Genomic DNA, 20,489 nt, shown 5'->3' on the forward strand with positions numbered 1-20,489 from the left:
CACAGCTAGGCGGACACTTAAACGACTTGGAGGCTGAGCCCAATACATCTTTCGCCATGAATATGAGGCGACCGAGTAGTCGCTAAAATTCCGCTTACGGCAGTGTTCTTATTTTTTTTTTTTTTCTGCACGATGTGAAGCGTTCATAGCTTCCAGTACGTGCTAGAGAGCAATAACAGAGAGGCTATGAGCGTCACAATGCATAACGAATATTGTCACGTTGTAGTGACGGTGAATAATACAGCTCTAAAACTGTGAATGACTAAATTGGCTTTTTATTGGGCGAACTTGTGCCCCAAAAAACAAGTTATACTCAAAGCACAGCAATAGCGGCGCACATGATCGTCGATCGTCGAAATGCCGTCGAAGGTTCCAGATTAATCGGTGGAGCCCGCGTGTCTTCCAGAAAGTTTTACACACACACATGCAGTTAGGCTACGCACTCTTCGGTGAAAACAGACAGCAGAAAGAAGCAATGATAACATTCGAGAAACTTCCGTTACATCCGGGCGCATCCCGCACTGAGGGATAACAGACGGTGAGAAGCGGTCACCAGAGAAAGGTAAAGAAGTACACGTGTCAATATTTCAGCCTTTAAAAAAGCTGCACGTCTGAATTTATAGAAGTTTCCTCTGTTGTGTGCCCGCTGTAAACAAAATTATGCATTTGAAGTTTCAAGAAATAAACGTTAAATCCTTTTACTTAAATCTTCTTTCACACACAAATTTCCTGTGATGCGTCCGTGTGATAGCGCACGTCCTGGTTTCAGATACATGCTCGTCTAAGATAATGGTTCCTTGGTGCAGTACACTTTCTTTAAAAAGCTTGTGCCCGTGTGACAAGTTCGCCCCTTCTTCTCCAGGTTATCGTGCGGTCGGCCGGGCGGTAACCCCGATTGCAAACACACGCCTGATTTGCGCGCTTTTAAGTAAAAACAAAGCAACGACTGCACTAGGGAAGCTCGTAATTTAGTAGCCAAGATTCCACGTGTGCGATGTAACACTGAAATGTGCGTTATACAACCAACGTGTCATGCGCACTGCGCTATACAGTCAGTCGCGTAAAAGACAAGAAGTACAGTTCAGGCGATATTTTGAAGTCATCGAACCCGATATTCTTCTCATACATCCAGCGCAGAATGTTCTACGCTAGGACTAAAGCTTCTGGACGTGACCATCGCTTGGGCATATTGTCGCCTGCAGTGACCAACTGGTCTTGAAGTGCGAACATTTGACAGAAGACGTTTCTTAACAATGTGTGCAACGCTGTGTTTTGCCAGACGTTTTGCCAGTCATGTGAGCAGTGCGAAACGGAACGACTTCTGCCGTATGCTGCAGAGGATCAAAGCGCGCAACATCGCGTTTCACGCGCGACACCTGAAGAACGCAGACGAAGTTCACGCTACGCTCACTCAAACATGTCAAGCGCCGGCGTGGCGTGAGTGGACTTTGGCTAAACGTTTGAGACGGCGTGAGTGGCGTGCATGTGACGTCACGGCCGCGTGTACTTAATGAAGTGTTGCGACAGCTCATTTCGATGCTGCAGAACGCGCAATATCCGGTGGGCGTCGAGCAGGAGGGCCGCTCTCTCTCTCGCCGGATCAGTCCAGGGACGAGGAGGACATGCTGTACTTCGGCTCGTACAAATCGGGCTCGTCGGGCAGGGGACTGCGACTCCTGGTCCCCTTGCTTTCCGAATTAGGGTCAGAGGTCGTCGAGGAGACCTGCTGGTGCTGCAGTGGTTGCTGGTCATTCGGTTCCCGCTGGTCGGGCTGTTCCTTCCGGTCGTGCTGTTCCCGCAGGTCGTGTTGGTCTTGCCGGTCGTGTCGATCCTGCTTTTCCGGTTGGTCCAGCTGCTGGTCTCTCGACGTCGAGGCGACGTCCGACGCGACCGTGGTGTTCGACGAGAAGGGCTTGGCCGCGATGCTCATCGAAGGAACCGTGTCGGTTGAGGCAGCTGGGGAATTGAAGACGGAAAAAGTGGGAGAATTGGACCACAAATCAGTTGGCGGGCGTAGGGTACGTGATGTGGAACGTACAAAGTATCCAACACAAAGTATCCAATTTTACGATAACACGTTTTCAATCAGTAATGAACTTATATAATCAGTAATGAACTTATTAATGAGATGACATTCATATTTGCTTTATAAGTACTAAATTGATGGCACACACTGTAGTTGCGGAATTGAACGTCGAGTTCTGGCATTGATATTTGCTGCATGAGCCATGACAAGAGCATTAGTTTTTCGAATATTCGCCGGTGTAATTTTCGTAATCCGAGTTTTATTTTTCGCGAAATTACGAAGTGGCAAGCACTAATATGTTGACCAGTAATAAAGACGGGGACAGCGGAAAAGAACACAAGAACGACAAGGGTGACACCAACTAGGCCAGACAGCAACTAGGCCAAACTGAAGTTCTTCTGAGGCAAGCATTAAGCATTCGTAAAGCATTTTAAGACCTCATGTCTCTTTACCAGTGCAAACCTCGGCTTTCTTAAGTCTGTGAATACGCGATCAGTAATGGTTGTATCCTGTGTCGAAATCAGAACGTGTCTTCTTAACGTTACTAATTAAATTTTACATATTGAATTTCACAAATAAGTCACTGATTCGCACTGAATTTCTTATTACTGGCAGCATGAACAATGTGGGGGGGGGGGGGGGGGGGGGGACAAGTACTTTACCGCTGCTGAACGCCCGTCAGAAACTTTTGGGAGTCTTCGAGGAAACACCCGGTATATCGAAATTTATGCACAAGAGAACAGGAGGATATCGCGAAGGTAGAAGGTAAGGAAAATTACAGCCGTTACGTTAAATAATTACACGTCATAAAGAGAACGCACATCAGTTTGTGACGTTATATAGCTCAAAGTGCAACAAGAAAGCTATTAAAGAATATGCGATGCACAATAAGCAGTCAAAGGGCCTTTAAGGGGCAAAACGGGTACCAGGACTACAAAAATGCAATAGTACGCGGCAGAGGATTGCATAATGAGTAGTGATAAGGGCACACGCTACTAGTCGGAATAGCGTGAGCCCCTCTGTTGCAGGATTCCGTATTTATACGATAAAATCAACGTAACCAGAACAAACATACATACATACATACATACATACATACATACATACATACATACATACATACATACATACATACATACATACATACATACATACATACATACATACATACATACATACATACATACATACATACATACATACATACATACATACATACATACATACATACATACATACATACATACATACATACATACATACATACATACATACATACATACATACATACATACTGTGCTAGAATGCTTCCGACAATCAATGCTCGCTGACAACTTTCTGTGGTAATGAAAGCAAAGCTGCAGAGGAGGAGCTCCTGCTTATGTCTTATGCGCCAAGTAGACCGGCAGCGTTTGACAGCTTTTCGTTTCTTCGAACAGATGCTGAATCAGCATAGCTTGCGTCCGCGCACGTGCGACAGTTACACATTTGCCTAAACTCGGAAAAGAAAAGCGGGAAAGTAAGTCAAATTTAACACTCGGCAGGCACATCTTGTTTTATTTTGCCGTTGTATATAACGTGTGCATGTCTTCTCTTCCCCATCATAAACTTATGCGGATGAAAATGTCCAAATGTCTCAGAGCGCTCTGTTATACTTATGTGCGCTTTGCCTCCCTAGCTTTCCGTTCGCTGTCACAGAAAGTTCTCCGCACATGCAGCAAAACCTTGCCGACTCATGTGGGATTAAAAAACTGGAGCACAGCAACTCGATCAACCGCGTCAAGCAGGCAACACGTACAGAGCACACGCATGCACGGAGCTGCAGGGCGTCACTTAAAACTACTCAGGCCAACACATGCTTTGCAGCGATTAGTGAGTGAGTGAGTGAGTGAGTGAATGAGTGTGTGAATGAGTGTGTGAATGAGTGTGTGAGTGAGTGTGTGAGTGAGTGAGTGAGTGAGTGAGTGAGTGAGTGAGTGAGTGAGTGAGTGAGTGAGTGAGTGAGTGAGTGAGTGAGTGAGTGAGTGAGTGAGTGAGTGAGTGAGTGAGTGAGTGAGTGAGTGAGTGAGTGAGTGAGTGAGTGAGTGAGTGAGTGAGTGAGTGAGTGAGTGAGTGAGCGAGCGAGCGAGCGAGCGAGCGAGTGAGTGAGTGGTCCTGATCCCTTTTGACTCAGGGTAGTCGTTTGTCAACGCCACAGGAAATGTTGAAAGCACGAAGGAATGAAAGTTCGCGCTACTGAAACCATATGGCGCGGACAGTCTGCTTCACGCCTCCATCCATAGGTGGCCTTGTGTAAAGCCAGAATGTAGAGTTACTGTATATGATACCAAAGGTAGCATGCCTTTGGTAGCATGTACAGTAACTCTACCAGAATGCATGGTGAGCAGCAGCCGCGCACAGCCAGTGAACTAGCGGTTAAGTGGCAGTAGCTACGTTGCGTTGTTCGTCACTTGCATTTTATGTCTGCTCGCGATGGTTTTGCGTCATAAATGCGTTCAAACCAGTGACCAGATTTCCCGTCTCTCGCATTGTCGTTAGTTCACATTTATCGTGCGCGATGATATTAGAAAGTATATATGAAATAAACTGCGTACCATTTTGGACTGTGACGCTACTTGAGACGAGGCCTGGACCTGCACGAAAACGAACTGGCGTGAGGTCTTGAAATGAGCCTCGTTTCACCTCCGTCCCTTCGTCCCATTTGGCGAAGAAATGTTGCTCTTTGTTATACGTCATCCCAAGAGATTCCCCGTGCTGTTTTGCATTTACACATGCGGTACCAGCTGAATATGTAGACGAGTTCAAAAGAAATAATGTAGAGCGAACTGTGGCTTACATTACATGTTTATGTACACTGTAGTCAGTTAATTTTCCTATTGTACCTTGTTAGTTGATTCTACTTAAGAAACGCTTAATGCGTTTACAAAGCTAGAAAGTGCGCCGTGAAATAATATAAGCGCGGTGAAATTCCATGTGTTTCTGACGTGCCAACTTTTGCCTAAACTCTATTAGTCTTTCTTTATTTTTGTAATGGAATATTAAACAAGTGGTGGAATATTAAACAAGTGAGACGCTTGGCAAAAGTATTGCGAGGAGGAACCTTTTTTTTTTTTTTTTAATCCAACAATGAGATAAGTGAAATTCCGCAAGCAGGCTTTCCCACACACCTATTTTAACCTAACCCCGATGGTGGACCTCAGGTTTGAATGGTAATTAAGGTGTCAACATGTGAGCTGCCGACACCATTCTTGCTGCCTTGCCTTCCTCGTACCATCCAAACTTTGCAAAATAAAAAGTGTCTCAGGCGACGTTCCCATCCTGGTTAGAGTAAGTTAGCTCTGTGGAAAAGCGTGCTTATGGAAATTCGTATGTCCCCTTTAGCTTTGTTCCGAGGCGTGAAAAGACTCGCCAGAACTGTTTCATCGGCACCTCTGCTACTACAAGAGTAACAAGAAGGTAATCAGCTCGAAATAACCGGCTAACCATGCTCAAGGCGGGAAGTTCCCAACACCACAGGAAAGGCACACATGGCTGAAAAGTCTGTTCGCGCATGTTCGCCGCTTGCTTCATTTATTCTACGCGCATTTCGCCAGTCACCATAGCTATGTGCTGAAGACGGTTCCACTCGATCTAGCCTCTCCGAGACGTTACTGTTGGCATCACTTTCTTGCTGTTTGCATTTTAATTACGAACATTATTTCACTCGCGACTACACGGGATGATGCGCTGTTTCGCAGCTGCTGTGTATACATCGTGAAATGCTTGGAGCGCAGTCAACGCGTTACCGAAGCTCAGCGGTTTGTTGGCTGGCGTCTTCTAACGCTGCACAAAAGGATCCAAAGGTTGCGCGAGTGAGGTGAGGGCGTGAGCTTCTCTCACTCTCATGTTCGAAGCACACGCACGCTCATTCGGTGTACGGAAACTGCGACACTGGCTCGTGTATACCCTGTCTCGAGATGCGCAAGTTGTTGTTGACCGACTCATCGGAAGTGTCCTCGAAGAGATCCGTGAACAGGAAAATCGGGTCCTCGGAAACATCCTGCAAAGACAACGGCGAGCACTTGAGCGCGCAATGCCAAGCGAAGACTAGCTGATGCACTATCCAGCAGCTGCAGTGTTCTCTGTGTACCGCGGTAACCTACTAGGAAGGCCTTGCGCGAAAAGTTTACGTGGAATGCCGCAACCTTGGGAACTGGCATTACGAAAGTGGCGCGATCTAAGCGGGCATGTGTCGAACATAATGCGTCAACATTGTCGTATTTTAGTGCGTCCCTTGATGTGATTCTTTATAACGTTAATTAGTGAACATTCGCTAATCAGATAGCCATGCAGAGCGGTTCGTCCTGCAACAAACTTCCAACTCCGGCTGATGAGCAAGGACTTCTTTACCTGCCTTAACTCAAAAAATGCCTTTAATTCAAATCCCGGTGCTTCACACAACGAGCTGGCATTGCCATTTAACATTTCTTTCCCCACCATTATGGCGGCCGGATACGCAGAGGCAAGACGATGCACACTGTAGAATAATGCACATCCTTAAAAGTGAATAAGGGTGTAAATAATCTTACAGTGTAACGCATACAGGAGCAACGTTACTACACTGATGACGACATCTCATGAAGCGCTGTAGGCTACTGTAATGTGTTGGACACGTTACAGTATATAACACACAGCCCTTCATACTAATGAAGCGTAAAGAAATAGCAAATGGCTGTAGGAAGGTCACATAGCTGCCGGCATCTTCGCATGAGCGCATGAGGAAGACACCATGGTGCCGCATGTGTTAACACAAGTAGGAGTTATGCACCTTTTAGTTGACACAGCGTCACAGCGTGTCCTAACCAGCACATATTTTGCAGGGTACCTGCTCATATATCGCCCTGATGTATAGTAACAGGTATGCTTCAACATCAGGCTGTAACTCTCTGTAACCTGACATTTCCGCGAGAACCGACAACACAAGTGGCATTGTCCTACGCAGTACTTCTGCCAGTTGCAGGAAAAAGTTGCCCAAAATGGCTCCGCGAGCTGCGGTTGTTCAAATGCCCCGATGCAGGAGCAAATAACGATCTGGTGAACTTCACGGAGGCGTGCCTTATCGCTTTTGCTGTCGGTGTCAATTTTCAGCGCTAAAGTGTGAATACGTCTGTTATCACTGAAGAAACGGCAATGCGACAGAACTAGAACTATAAACCAGACACGCAGGCGCATGTTAGCCTTTCACTTAGATATGTCCCGCGAACGTGTCACTCTTGAAGCAACTCTGGCGTAATATCAACGCGCTATTTTCTACGAGGCTAGCTTTGCACACACAGTCACAGAGCAGTTGTAAGTAGCCTTGATGCGATAACGACGGTACGAACACGACGATGGCGGCACGCACCGCTTCTTTGGTTGGCAAGACAACGATAACGTAGGATTCTTAAGAGGAAGCTTTAGCTCGGGCCCAACTCCGACGCGGCCTATTCAAATACATGTAAAACGCAAAAACGTTTTTATGAGATAACCCCTGGACCGATTTCGATGACATTTGTCGCATTTGAAAGAGAAAGTTAAATTCTAGTGACTGTTGGAAGCGGAATTTCGATTTTGCGCTTGAATTTTCTTAAAACGATTTTCAAATATTTGACCGTTTGAAAAAAATAGAAGCACGAAGTTTACAAATTCATAGCTCTGCATAAAGAACCCATATCGCCGTTCTGTAAACGGCATCCATTAGAGCATTCAAAGCGGACAAATTCAATATGTCATATTACATCTTATGTGAATTTGTTACGTTGGTTACAACGGTTTTGCAAAAGTTGTATTTCTCGATGATTAAATTTTTTTTATATTCATGTGTAACATATCAATTTTGTCCGCTTTAGATGTACTATTGTATAGAATTCACAGAATTGTATTATCATTTTTGTTGTCGAGTTACAGAGGTGTAAACTTGATAGTTTCGTTTTCTGAAAATTTTGATTTTTGCCAATTTTTAATAAAATATTCACGACCTAACTCGAAAATTCGAAACCAACAGTCACTAGATTTTAAGCCTTTCTTTTAAATGAAACAAACCTCGTCAAATTTGGTGCAGTGGTTGCCGAGAAAAACGAATTCTCCTTTTACATGTATTTAGATAGGAGCACCCGAGCTAAAGGTTCCTCTTAAGGTGACGTACGTGTCTAGAAAGGTATGGAGTTGTCGGGGGCTCACGACTGTCTTTCCCCAATCAAATAGTTGTAACTTATAACGGAATGATGAAGTCAAAGAAGACTGAGTTTTTTTAAGTATGCTGTTCACTTCTTCATCTGCTCCTCACATTTTGTAGGTTTTTAGCTTCGACAAAAAGTGATGACTTGTGTTCCCGAGGCTAGGTATCTCAGTGTATACCCCCTCGCCCTGTTCTAGCCGCGCTTCATTTCACAGAGAATAGTACGACTAGCCGAAATGGCCGCGTCATGAATGTATGCCTGACGACGCTCCACTCGGTCGTACCTGGAACGACGTGTTCGAGCGCTGTGTCTGGCCGAACGTGAAGACAGGAAGCGTGGACGGGATCGGTGGAGGCAGAGCCAGCCGCGGCGGCGAAATCGGCGTCGCCGCGGTCGATGCCAGAGCGATGACGGCGTGCTGCTCCTGAGGCTCTTGCGGCAGCCTCCTCAGCTGGCGTCGGTGACTAAGAATGGCGTCCAGCGAGGCCGAAGACGTGGACGGCGTCATCATGTCGGCTAGCAGGCTCGAACGGCCGGGCGTGGAAGGGCACAGGGGCCACGGTTCCTGGGAACCAGAAAACCAGAAAATGTACTGGATCGACCCTTGGGCTAAAAACCTAGAGATCGAGGCAGCTTGAAGGAGCCTGGGAGATCTACGAGGAGGTTACAAAGACTTTGTGTATACAACAAATCAGTTAACCGCACTAAGAGCGGCCGTGATATTACCTATTCGTTAAAATTTTCACTCACACTAGTGGAACAGGAAAAGAAGCCGCATATATATCACAAAAAGTCGGAGGACGCTTAAGCTTCGCGATAGCATTCAAAGATCCCTGACTGCTTCTCACGCTTCCCGGCAATTGCAGCTTATACGTAACCGTAATGTTCACCGGGAAACGCTGGCGGCAAAATCTATGCACGAAGGCGAGCTTTCTGGTAGAAACGCGACCTCTTGCGTGGGCCGATTCAACCGGGCACATTATCCACTGCAGAACTGACAGCAGCACGCTGGGCGCTGACGATAGGAAATGAGGAACGAAGCTTACATGATCTCGTGTGCCATCTGTTGGACAGCGGTGTAATTAGAGCGGTGTAATCGAAAATCCACGACAAGGAATTTCGACAACAGCCGCAGCACCAGGCGTGGCGCTTTACGAACTCAGTTACTTAGGGGACGCGACCAGCACACAGAAGGTCATGATTAAGCTACGCATACATGGCAAGTCCTTGAATTTTGAGGTCGACTCAGGTGCAGCCTGCACTCTCGCCGGTGAGGCCACGTTCGAAACCACGTAGACACATGACCCACCACGTATTCAGACGAACATCCTCCAAAACACATGGTCAGGTCAGCCCCTTCGAGTTCTCAATTGTGCAACGGTAGCAGTAACGTGCAGGGACAAGACGTTTACATTACTGCTTGTCGTTATCAAGGGAGCAGGGTGTAACCTCCTCGGACGAAATTGCTTTCCTCATCTGGGTTTACAGATAACAGGCATCAATTACGTACCAGAAACGAACTTGTTTCCAAGCTTCTGGAAGTATGCCTTGGACACGTAGGCCTTGCGTAGGACACGTAGGACACGTATGCCTTGCGTTACAAATGAAACTTGTGGAAGGAACAACGCCCAAGTTTCTAAATGCACGTCCGGTTCCCTTCGCGCTGTAGTCGGCTGTGGAGGCTGAACTGGATCGACTGCAAGATCAAGGCATAATAGAGCCTCCGCGGCATTCGGATTGGGCAACGCCTCTCGTACTCGTTCGAAAGAAGAACAGTTCGTTACGAATATGCAGTGACTACCGTTGTACAGTGAATCAGGTACCGAAGAAGGCAGGTTACCCACTTCCTACAATAGATGAGGTCCTCAGCCACTTGTGGGGCGGCAAGGTCTTCAACACCCTGTATTTAGCGCAAGTTTACCAGCAGCTTCATGTGACACCACAGACAGCAGATATGTTGACTCTCAACACGCTGAAAGGGCTCTACAAGGTCAAATGGTTGCCTTTTGGAATCTCTGCAACACCAGCCATTTTTCAACGGCTCATGGAGACTATTTTGTCTGGCATCACAGGCGTTTGTGCAGACTTAGATGACGTGATCATCAGTGAAAAGGACGCCGTGGAGCACGCCGTCAAATTGGAAGAAGACCACAAGAGGCTGCACAAGTACAATCTGTGCGTCGGAAAAGACAAGTGCCGTTTGCAGTGAGACAAGTTTCTTTTCTAGGACACCGAATTAACGAAACAGGAGTTCACACCAACGAACAGAAAGTTCGAGCCATTACTGAGGCTCCAGCACCGGACTGCAAGCAAGCGCTGCAGTCATTTCACGGAATGCTGACTTTCTACGACAGATTCTTGAAGAGCAGGGCAACAACTGCCAGCTGTCTCTACCAGCTCCTTCAGCAGAACGCCACGTGGAGATGGGAAGCTCAGCATCAAGAAGAGTTTGACAAACTTCAAAGATTGCTTCTTAGTCAGACCGTACTGGCACACTACGACGAACGGAAGGAGCTTCTTGTCTCATGCGACGCTTCACCATACGGCATAGGAGCTGTTCTGTCGCATCGTGATGACCAGCATAGAGAAGCACCAGTCGCATCTGCATCTAGAACTCTTGGGCCGGAGGAACGAAACTATACACAGTTCGACAGAGAAGGCCTTGTTGTAGTGTTTGCAGCTCATAAGTTCCAGAAATATATTGCGGGAAGAAAGGTAACTTTCGTCAGTGACCATCAGCCGCTGCTCGGCATACTGGGTCCGGAGAAACCAACGGCTCAAGTCCTTTGACCACGAATGACCAGATGGTCCCATCAAGTTATCTGCGCATGACTACAACATTGTCTACATGCACGGCAAAAGCCATCAAAACGCAGACGCGTTGAGTCGATTGCCATAACCAGAACGCACCCACGAGCCATGGCCACCAGACGACGTGCCATTGTTTGAAGCACTGATGAGACTGCTGTTTACAGCCACAGAGATGGCACGTCTGACACAAGAGAAGATCCTGCAAAGACTATACAAATCAGTGCAGGATGGTACAGTGTCACTGGAGATGAATTTACTCCTTACCGACAAAGAGCGACTGCACTGGCAGCTCATCGTGACTGCCTCACCATTAGGTCACGGGTGATTATACCAAGCTCAGCGCGGTCTCACGTTCTGGAACTTCTACATGCTGGTCACAGAGAAATGGTAGCCGTGAGGAAGTGCGCAAGAAGCTACGTACGGCGGGGCGGAATCGACAAGGTTATCGAAGAAACGGTACGCCAATACCGCGAATGCCAGTCAACGCAGAAGAGTCCACCTAAAGTTCCTATTTCCACCTGTGATCATCCCCAGACACCATGGAACACAGTGCACGTTGATTTCGCGGGGTCACTACACGGGCACACCTACTAGTGGTTGTGGCTGCGTACACAAGGTGGGTGGAAGTCCGTCACGTTACTCAACCAACATCCGCAATTGTCATTGATGTACTCCGATGTCTCTCTGCTACATTCGGCATTCCCCGAAAAGTCGTCTCCGACAGCGAAGAGCCTTTATTTTTGGCGAGATAAAACAGTTCTACGCGCCAAATGGCATACAGGTCATCACATCATCAGCGTATCATCCTGCGACAAACGACCAGGCAGAACGCTATGCGGCAGAACTGAAGAGAGCGCTCCTGATGGATGCAACGTGGTCCATACAGTGTCGACTTGCGAGGTTCCTGTATCAGCAACACACGACAGTTCACGCAGTTACAGGAATGCCACCTGCGAGAGCGATGTTCAGATGAGAATTTTGTGTCCCCTCGACTTACTCAAGCCGGAGATGGAAACAGATCCATGAGCGCCAGGAGACACTGAAGCAATCACGTCGCTTCTCAGTAGAGGAGAAAGTGCTTATCCGTCAGTTTAAAAAAAAAAAGCCAGACTGGATTGCAGGTGAAATACTGCGCCGCGTCGGACCACGTTCCTGGCTTGTATACAAAGCGTCCTCGGAGAGGTTCGGCGTCACCTCAACCACATAAAAAAAAACGAGTCAGACTAGGCAAGCAACCCAAGCGTCGACGGATTGGAGCACAGCAGACCAATTATCGGATGCAATGCCAAAAGAAACAAGTTCTGCTGTTCCTCTGGTACCGGACTCACTCGGTACGAAAGACAACACTTCCTCACAACCATCGACCTCGGCCTCACGAGCAGCAACGACACGGCAACTGCGGCCACCAGAGGTTAGGCGCCATCCAGACCGCTGTGGAGACTTGGTCTAAGAGAGGAAGAATTGATATGTCACCAGGAGACGACAACGATGAATTGCGCGTGCGAAGACACGGCCGATTTTGGCACGAACGCGCATCACGGAACGAACGCTTCGCCAGTGCTGACTCCTACGCCTGAACTACCATGTACCTGATTCCTTTAGTTAGTAAACTGTCGGCAGCCAACCACGGCTGTAGAAACGTAACAGATTACTTTATAAATTGAGATGACTGTGAGCCATCACGTGAATGTGACGTGGGTTTCTCGACACGCCGCGGACACCGCCGCCCTTTCCGCTGAACGGAAGCCTTAACGCTGTCGCGCTAAAAGGCTATGCAGTAATGCATGAAAACTCGCAATAAAACAGTAATTGTACGCAAGTCTTAGTCTAAGTAATATGAAGTAGCAATAAAATAGTCTAAGTAATATGAAGCAGCAATAAAACAGTGTAAGTAATATGAAGCAGCAATAAAATAGGCACACAGGTAACTCGAAAAAAATTCAAGGGACATTTATTTATCCCTACGTGGATGAATGTGAAAACATAGCGACCACGTGACTCGAGTGGCTACGTTAGAAGAAGCGCGGCGACGTCCGGTGGCGCCACTGGCAGAGTCACGTGACTCGACCGGCCATGTCAGCAGCCATATAATGCTTTCGCATTATTAATGTAAACTTATCCGCAGTAATTATTCATTAAACTTTGGCTTCACAATACCGCTCTTGCAGTGTCGCCGCCGAAGTCATCACACGGCTTGCCAGAAAGTCACCTTTTTATTCCACGAAACGCCCCATAGCCGGTACCATGCTCCCCACTTGGCGGTGGCGGCAAAACGCGCTTGAGGAAGAGATGTGAGTCGAGACGCGAGAAAACTCATGGAAGCCTGCGCTTTTATACAAAGCTTATGTTCAGATACGCCCGTTCTCGTGGTTGGCGGTGGTCTGTAGTGGGCGGTGGCTTATGGTCAGTGGTCGGCCTCGCAATACAAAGGCGCCGAGGGAAAGGGTGCGTGATCTCGAGTAACCAAGTTGCGAGGATGGGCGGGAAGGAAGGGAAGGGGAGCGAAAGACTGTCCCTCGCTCGTTCATTAGTTCGATCATTCGTTCGGACTGTTCGTTCCGACTATTCGTTTACGTTTGCGATCATTGTCGATTGTTTGTGCACATTTTCCTTCTACCAATTCTACTACATAGGACAGTAGGTCAACCCTGACGGTTGAAGCTAAAAAAAATTGCGGCAGAACCCATCTCACGATGACTGTCGATGGTAATGCGCTAACATTGAATCAATATAGCGACGCGATGTACCACCACAGTTGAAAGTAGTTAAGGCGCCTGCTGCAGCGCGGCACCTCCTTCGCGCGTCCCTCAGAACACTCGGCGCTACCTAGCGTTGCTGCCGCGAAGCCTGCACGTGGCCGCCGAAATGCATGGCGCCCCAGTGCGTGCGAATGCTGAGAAACGCGTCATGAGGCAACTGGGCTCCTCTTTCCTGTTTTCGTCTGGGCAACCTGAGCCATGTAGTGGCACTGCCGAGAAGCCCGCACTTGGCCTCCGAGACTAGAAGCGTGGCGCGCCCGTACCTGTGAACGCTGAAAATGGTTCCCTAGCTTGCTGCACACTCAATGACACATACTAAGTGACCCAAATTGTCGAGCGGTTCGTTGAAGAGGGGCACATAACCCAGTGAAGTCATCGCGCCGCTCTCTGAAGCGTTCGCGTGAAGTGGGTTCACTGAAAAGCGGCACATATGCAATGCATTTGTGGCACAGCCTGCTAAAGCGTGACGTTTCTGTCCTTGAGGAACGCTTATGACATGGGCTCGATTCCGCTAAGCATCGGAGAAATTTAAGGGATCCTTTTTGTTATTGCAGAGCGGCCTATTCCCAGTGTCACATACCTAGCTAGCCTAGTCGGCACCAAAACGTCAATTGAAGAGCGACACACGCCTACTTGCAGATACCCAGTGACCCAATTTGCCACCGAAGAGGTTCATTGGAGACCAGCACAAACTGAGTGGCACATACGCAGTGTTCCAAGCCGAACTGAAAAAGTTTCTTGGAACAGCGGCACCTACCCAGCCCTGCGTCTATACTAGTCACCCACGTCGGCGTGAAAGAGGTTCGTTAAACACACTGCCACATAGTCAGTGACCCAAGTTGTCCAAACGGTTGGCTTCGAACCCTGTTGCCCCAGCACAACAGCCCGGTGCACTAACCATTTGACCACTGACTACCCAGTGACCAAGGTAGGCGGGAAAACGTTTACATGCGAACATAGATAACCCCCGAAAAGTGCGGGATGCACCAAGAGCATGCTAACACACTAAAGACAAAGCATTACAACAACAGTTCCTTCATTTCTGTGCCGTGAAAATGTATATAATGGGGGACGATCCAGCCTTCTCAAGAACGAAACATTGCATGTACGAGCCGTGCTTGTAGGCTTCGAAAAAAGGTGCAGTTTAGCCCGAAAGGCGACGCATTGATTGCGATAGCAACTTATTAGACAGCTATACGAAGTAAGGTTGATGGATTTACCGGCCCTATAAATCACATTAACTATTCATTTACCAACTTAACTGATAAGCGTTGTGTCGCCCGCGCACATACCTGAGCAGATCTCAGTGGATGACGGCGGTTAGTCGCTGCCGGAACGCTGGCGTGATGAATAGTGGCAGCAGCAGTGAGCGAACGCCTCATGCTGCATCTAGCTTCAACGCATCTCCGAAACTTGAGATTACGCAACATCCAACACTAGGCGCGCGAGGCCACAGCGCACACAAAGCCGCGAGCCACCTCGGCTCGCGCAACCTTCGCACCCGCCGCAGACTACCTCCAAGCTAGGGCACGCGCGGCCGCGTTAAACTTGTAGACGGACACTTCCCTGCCTCTTCCCCTCCCCCATCCTCGCCTTTCGCGCACGAAACCGTGCGAGCGGGAAGGTGACGCGCACCAGGCCACCCTCCTTCTCGGCTCACCCTCCCACGCTCAGTAGGATCCTATCACGCTTGTACTTTACAAGGAATACCAAGGCGACGGCAGAATTTTTCCTAGAGTGTCCTTGTAAAAGTGCTTTCGCAATAAAATTGTCTGGACGAGTCAAGAACGTCCTTGGCGCTCAAGATTTCAACACGAGACGGTACACGTCGGATCTGGGCGGAAGTTCTATACTCGCCTGCTCGATGCCTGTCGAACTGATGGCGGTAACGTTGGCGCCGGCCGGAGATCCTCGTTCGCCATCGAGGAGGGCCGCGGCCGAAGACGAGGCGTTGGTGGGCGAGCCGGACGTCGTGCCTCCCTGTGCGCATGCGCCGCCATAGCTGGTTCCGGCGGGTCCTCCCGAGGTTCTGTCCGGACTGTTTCGCGCCTTGGTGCGCTCCTTCTCCAGCGCCTGGTGCAGCTTGCAGTTCTCCGAGCGGAAGAACTGTACTCGGCCCATCAGCGCCTGCGCTCGAAACGAAGCAAAACAGCTGGTTTGTATAACCAGCATATCTTTATCGCCCGGTTTTGGTGCTCAGAAGCGGCCAACTCAGTGAGATCGATAAACGCGTGGCACCACAAGCAAGCCGCAGCAGTTCCGATGCACCAAAAGGAAGTACCCGCAGTGCGGCTTGCAGGGCTGTGAAATGTGGCCCTCCTGTAGGACCACGTGATCAACATTAGATGAATTAACTATAAGGGACGTCCGCGCCACGCGCCACAGGGCGCATTTCGCGGCGGCGCATGCACAGACAACCTTGGGCTCATCAAGGTGCTGTACTAATGTGTCTATATAGTTAAGCCACACTCTCACACTGTCTTCACACGAGGGCCTTTGATCGTGCTTGAGTCAATGCATATTGAACTGAGCGCATAAATCGTAGTGAATATTGTCCGCTTATAGTGACTCTGGTTTTTCCCTTTGGTGGTGTTCCAGAAGTGAGGCTACATTCAAGCCGCCCGCATGGTCGTATGGGCTGCATGCTGGATCAATTCTAGATTTGATTCGACAGAACCTATTCTATTTGTATATTATAGGATGTATCACGTACCCGTGTTGGGTCGCATTAGTAAGTGTCAAATTAAACGGAAAACAAAAGATGTTCAACGCAAATTTATTCCACTCAGTTTTGAGACTGTCGGTGGGACAGGAACATTATATACTGTGGTATGTATACGTGCCCAGGTAATGTAATTATATCGCGTAACAATGGTAGGGTATGCTCCGTAGCCCACTTCCCTTCGCTAACGTGCAGCAGGAACGCCACGTCTCTGTCACTGACTCTTTATGTGAGCGCTTGTGGGAGGGAAACCAGGGGCATTCGGGCCATAGAAACAGGAGGACGCGGGGCGCCTGGCAATGAAGGACGATCAGAGGTGAGCGACGATCAAGCACCTTCACGCAACACGCCTCGCCTTTCTTGCCTTCACCGACTTCGTTTACACAAAGCACCCTGATCAACACGCAGTGCGTAAATGGTGGCCTTCCCTCGCGTCCGGTCGTGCCTCTGTCGCGTGCCACTCACGCGGTTGTCGAAGTCCAGCTCGGAGAGCTTCCGGCCCACCCTGTCCAGGCGCAGTTTGAGGACGCGCAGGGCCGACTTGATGACCTTGTCGCTGGGCGGCTTGCCGCCACGAGGGCTCGTGGCGCCCTCGGTCGTCCCGCTCTTGCCGCTCCCTGATCCGCTAGTGGCGCTCGCGCCTTCGGCTTCGGCTTCACCGGAAGTTGGCCCGGCGGCGCCCGAAGCGCGGAGTCCTGCAGTCGTTTTCATGATGGCGGCGGTAGCGTGGACCTGCGTAAAGGGGGGCGGCGTGGTGTGGTCGGTCCACTCAAACGAAGAGACTCTTGGCGATTTTTATCGCAGAAGCGACTTTTCTCGACAGCTACCGCAAACGCACTTCCGTTTCACAGAAACTATATACGTCATCACCCGGGTGTGGCTCGACACACGAACACAAATTTCTGTACTGCCTCTGCAGATGTGCCGGTTGCCGACTCTGCTCTCTACAGAACTACAATGAAACAGCAAACACGACCTAAATATCCTCGCTGCAGCAAATACACGCTGTTACGACTGCAGTAGACAACATGCTGTTTATCACGCGCAAGAATAGAATGCGAGAGTCACGCTGGGAAGATAGTCACAGTTCCCACGCGATGCTGGGTGCTGCTCATTTTCCCGTAACGAGCTACCATCGTCAGATAAGAAGCGTGACAAAAGGAAGAAACAGTTGCAACTCCAGGGGAGGCCGAGACGACACGAAGGACTCATGGACGTTTCACGGAAGAAAGCCGCCACGAACTGCTCCCTGCCCTCTACTGAGAAGCAGCGGGAAATACCATTTGAGAGTAAAAGATCTCCTCTCCCCTTCCCACGGCCAGACCATCTATCCACGTTTGCGCCTGCTGGAACTTGGGGGGGGGGGGGGTGAAGGGGAGTCGCCTGTGTGATATTTGCGACAGTATTGTATGTGCTTCTTCATTGGCTGTCGTCCTGGTGGGTAGTGACCTGTGTGTGATTGACTACCGCCAGGAGGGACTGTTTGAACAGAGGTGTTATAATGATGGTGCAGTAAGAAAATAAGAGCTCTGGGCCTTGGAAACTAGGCTCATCCAGAGGCTCGTTGCTAAACTAATGACCTTTGTCTGTTTTTACTGTTCAACGACGTAAATAAGTTTTGTTCAAGTTCCAGTAAACTTGTTGGTTTTCGATTTCTCAGCTACCGAGCTTGGATTTCTTCAACCTGAAGCCTCCGCCGCGTTGCCATATGGAGCCGCGTTCGAGACATAACCTAGAGCTGCAACAACTGATGATCAGCAGTGACATCCGAAGCTACAAACGGCAACAACGGTCGGCCAGCGAGAGAGCAGCTGTATCGAGATATCGATCACGTGTGGGTGAGTGCTTGGCTTCTTCGATGAGAACCAGGTTCTAAAAGAGTGTTAGATTTTAGGACTGGCAGACAACTTTGCTGAAAGCCTAAAGGTTAGGTACTTTCGGATTGTCGTTTTGGAAGTAGCCGGCACTCGAAAGGATCATGGATTTGAAGAGGCTGCAGAAAATCGGACCTGTTGCTTTTTTGTGAGGAATCGGGCTTTCATACAAGGGGTTGGCACGAAAACCCATGATCAGACAAGCAATCATTGATTAAGGGGCCGATGATGAGGAGCTCACTGAAGCATGGAGCCTCATCGAACAAAAAAATGATGAGCAGCTCAGACAGAAGCAAGAGCGGGAAAGGGATAAAGAAAGACAGCAGCAAGAGCGACAAAGGGAGGAAAAAGAGGAGTATGAGGCAGAAAGGCTGGGAAGCGAGATTGAGCTCCGCAAGTTGGAACTTGAGTGATAGGTCGGGCAATTGTCCCCAGAAAGTGGTACCTCTTCTCAACAAGGAGGCAGAGTTAATGTCCAGGATCAGGCCATATTGGTCTGTGTTTTGCAAATTTTGTACGAACGTGCGAGAAACTGTCGTTTGAGCGAGATGCGTGGTCTCAGAGGTTACTTACGGTTCAGCCCCGCGAGGCAGCAAAGGTTGTTGCGCGGCCCAACAAGGAAGACGCGGACAACTACGAGAAGGTCAAGGCTTGCCTTCTGAGAAAGTACAGAGTTAGCGCACAAGCGTCTAGACAAAGATTTCGGGGCACCAAAAAGTCGAGGAATGAAAGCTATCTCGAGTTTCTGTACAATTTAAGAGCAAACTTAACCGAATGGTTAAGAGGCACAGAGTCATACAGTGATAGGGACGCTGTAGTGAAGATAATTTTGTTAGAGCAATTTTACAACTGTCCCCCAGGGCAAGAAAGCAATTAGTTCCGGGACCGGGGCGACGTACCTTCTGCGACGAAAGCGGCCGAGCTCATCGAGGAGTATCCGTCGCGTCGCCAGCTTAGCAGCAACCTAGGAGTTGATAGGGCATACAATTCCAAAACAAGTGCGAATAACCGTTATGTGAAGCACCATTCATACCCTCGAGTTGAGAGAGAGGAAAAAAGGTTCCCTTCAGGTATAAAAGGAAAGAAAGGACTACGATGAACCGAGTGAAAAAGCGACCAACGCAGAAAAGGCAAAGGACGCTTTTGAGACTAGGAAGCCACTCATTTGCTACAAATGCAATGAGCTGGGTCACAGCGGTAAACTGGACAAATGAAACGGTTGCGTTTTCATATGTCGATGACTGCGAAGAAATCACCAAGTTGTTGGAGCCTTACATGCATGACCTGGTAGTAAACGGCAAACCGTGCAGAGTACTGCGCGACTCGGCGGCAACAATGGATGTTGTCCATCCATCGTATGTGTCACCATCCGACTACTCAAGGCCGATGTGCATGGATCTGCAAGGTGGCGGAAGAACAGAGCGTGTGCTTGCCAATCGGAACAGTGGTCATCGAGAGTCCTTTCGGTAAGCTAACAACCGAAGCTGTTGATTCAGGAAAGTTATGCAAATGCTACCCTTACTTGTTCTCAAACAGATCAGATATCTTATTGCGAGAGAGGGCATTATTGTAGGTGACCGGGTTGTTCAAGCAGTGACCCGTTAAAAGGCGCGAGAAGTGGCAACTCAACTCACTTCCGAGAGTTACACTATGGAGGAAACACCCGATAAGACTGGCGGAAACGGATGAGCGCAGTGCAGAGCAGCGCGATAACGAGACACCCGAGGCTGGTGACACCCGAGACACCCGACACATGAGACTGGCAGAACGTGGAGGTCCTTGAGAATGCATTACTGTCGCCAGTGTCAAGTAGTTTCACTACATACCTAAGTGCGAGTAGGAAAGAGTTGGCTACTGAGCAGATGAAGGACAACCTGGTTTGTCTAAGTGGAGGGGCAAGTAGCGCTCAATAGCTCCTGAAGAGGACTGAGCAGAGAGAGGAACTAAAGGCATCCGACTTGTCCGATCTCGGCAACATTACAGCAGAGTTTGATGAATGCTTCGTCGACGGACCGGGTAGAACTGATTTGACTCTGCACGATATTGACGTCCGAGGAGCGAGTGCAATCAAAGCGTTATCGATTTCCTTCTAGGCAGATA

The 20,489-nt window shown here is 48.9% G+C and overlaps 2 protein-coding genes across 2 annotated transcripts; both read right to left on the reverse strand.

The window, feature by feature from the left end:
• Positions 1-279: 279 nt before the first annotated feature.
• LOC142586913 (uncharacterized) lies at positions 280-8,781 on the reverse strand. The gene is made up of 4 exons (XM_075697798.1): positions 8,507-8,781; positions 5,972-6,065; positions 4,621-4,659; positions 280-1,956 (listed from the first exon to the last, which is right to left on the reverse strand). The coding sequence occupies exons 1-4, from the start codon at positions 8,732-8,734 to the stop codon at positions 1,601-1,603; spliced, it is 717 nt and encodes a 238-aa protein (XP_075553913.1). The 5' UTR covers positions 8,735-8,781; the 3' UTR covers positions 280-1,600.
• Positions 8,782-15,593: 6,812 nt separating this feature from the next.
• On the reverse strand, positions 15,594-17,241 carry LOC142588729 (uncharacterized). The gene is made up of 2 exons (XM_075700545.1): positions 16,981-17,241; positions 15,594-15,920 (listed from the first exon to the last, which is right to left on the reverse strand). Exons 1-2 carry the CDS (start codon positions 17,224-17,226, stop codon positions 15,594-15,596), a joined length of 573 nt encoding a protein of 190 aa, XP_075556660.1. The 5' UTR covers positions 17,227-17,241.
• Between the last annotated feature and the right edge of the window lie 3,248 nt (positions 17,242-20,489).

The sequence above is a fragment of the Dermacentor variabilis genome, chromosome 7 (genome assembly GCF_050947875.1).
Source record: "Dermacentor variabilis isolate Ectoservices chromosome 7, ASM5094787v1, whole genome shotgun sequence".
Classification (NCBI taxonomy): Eukaryota; Metazoa; Arthropoda; class Arachnida; order Ixodida; family Ixodidae; genus Dermacentor; species Dermacentor variabilis.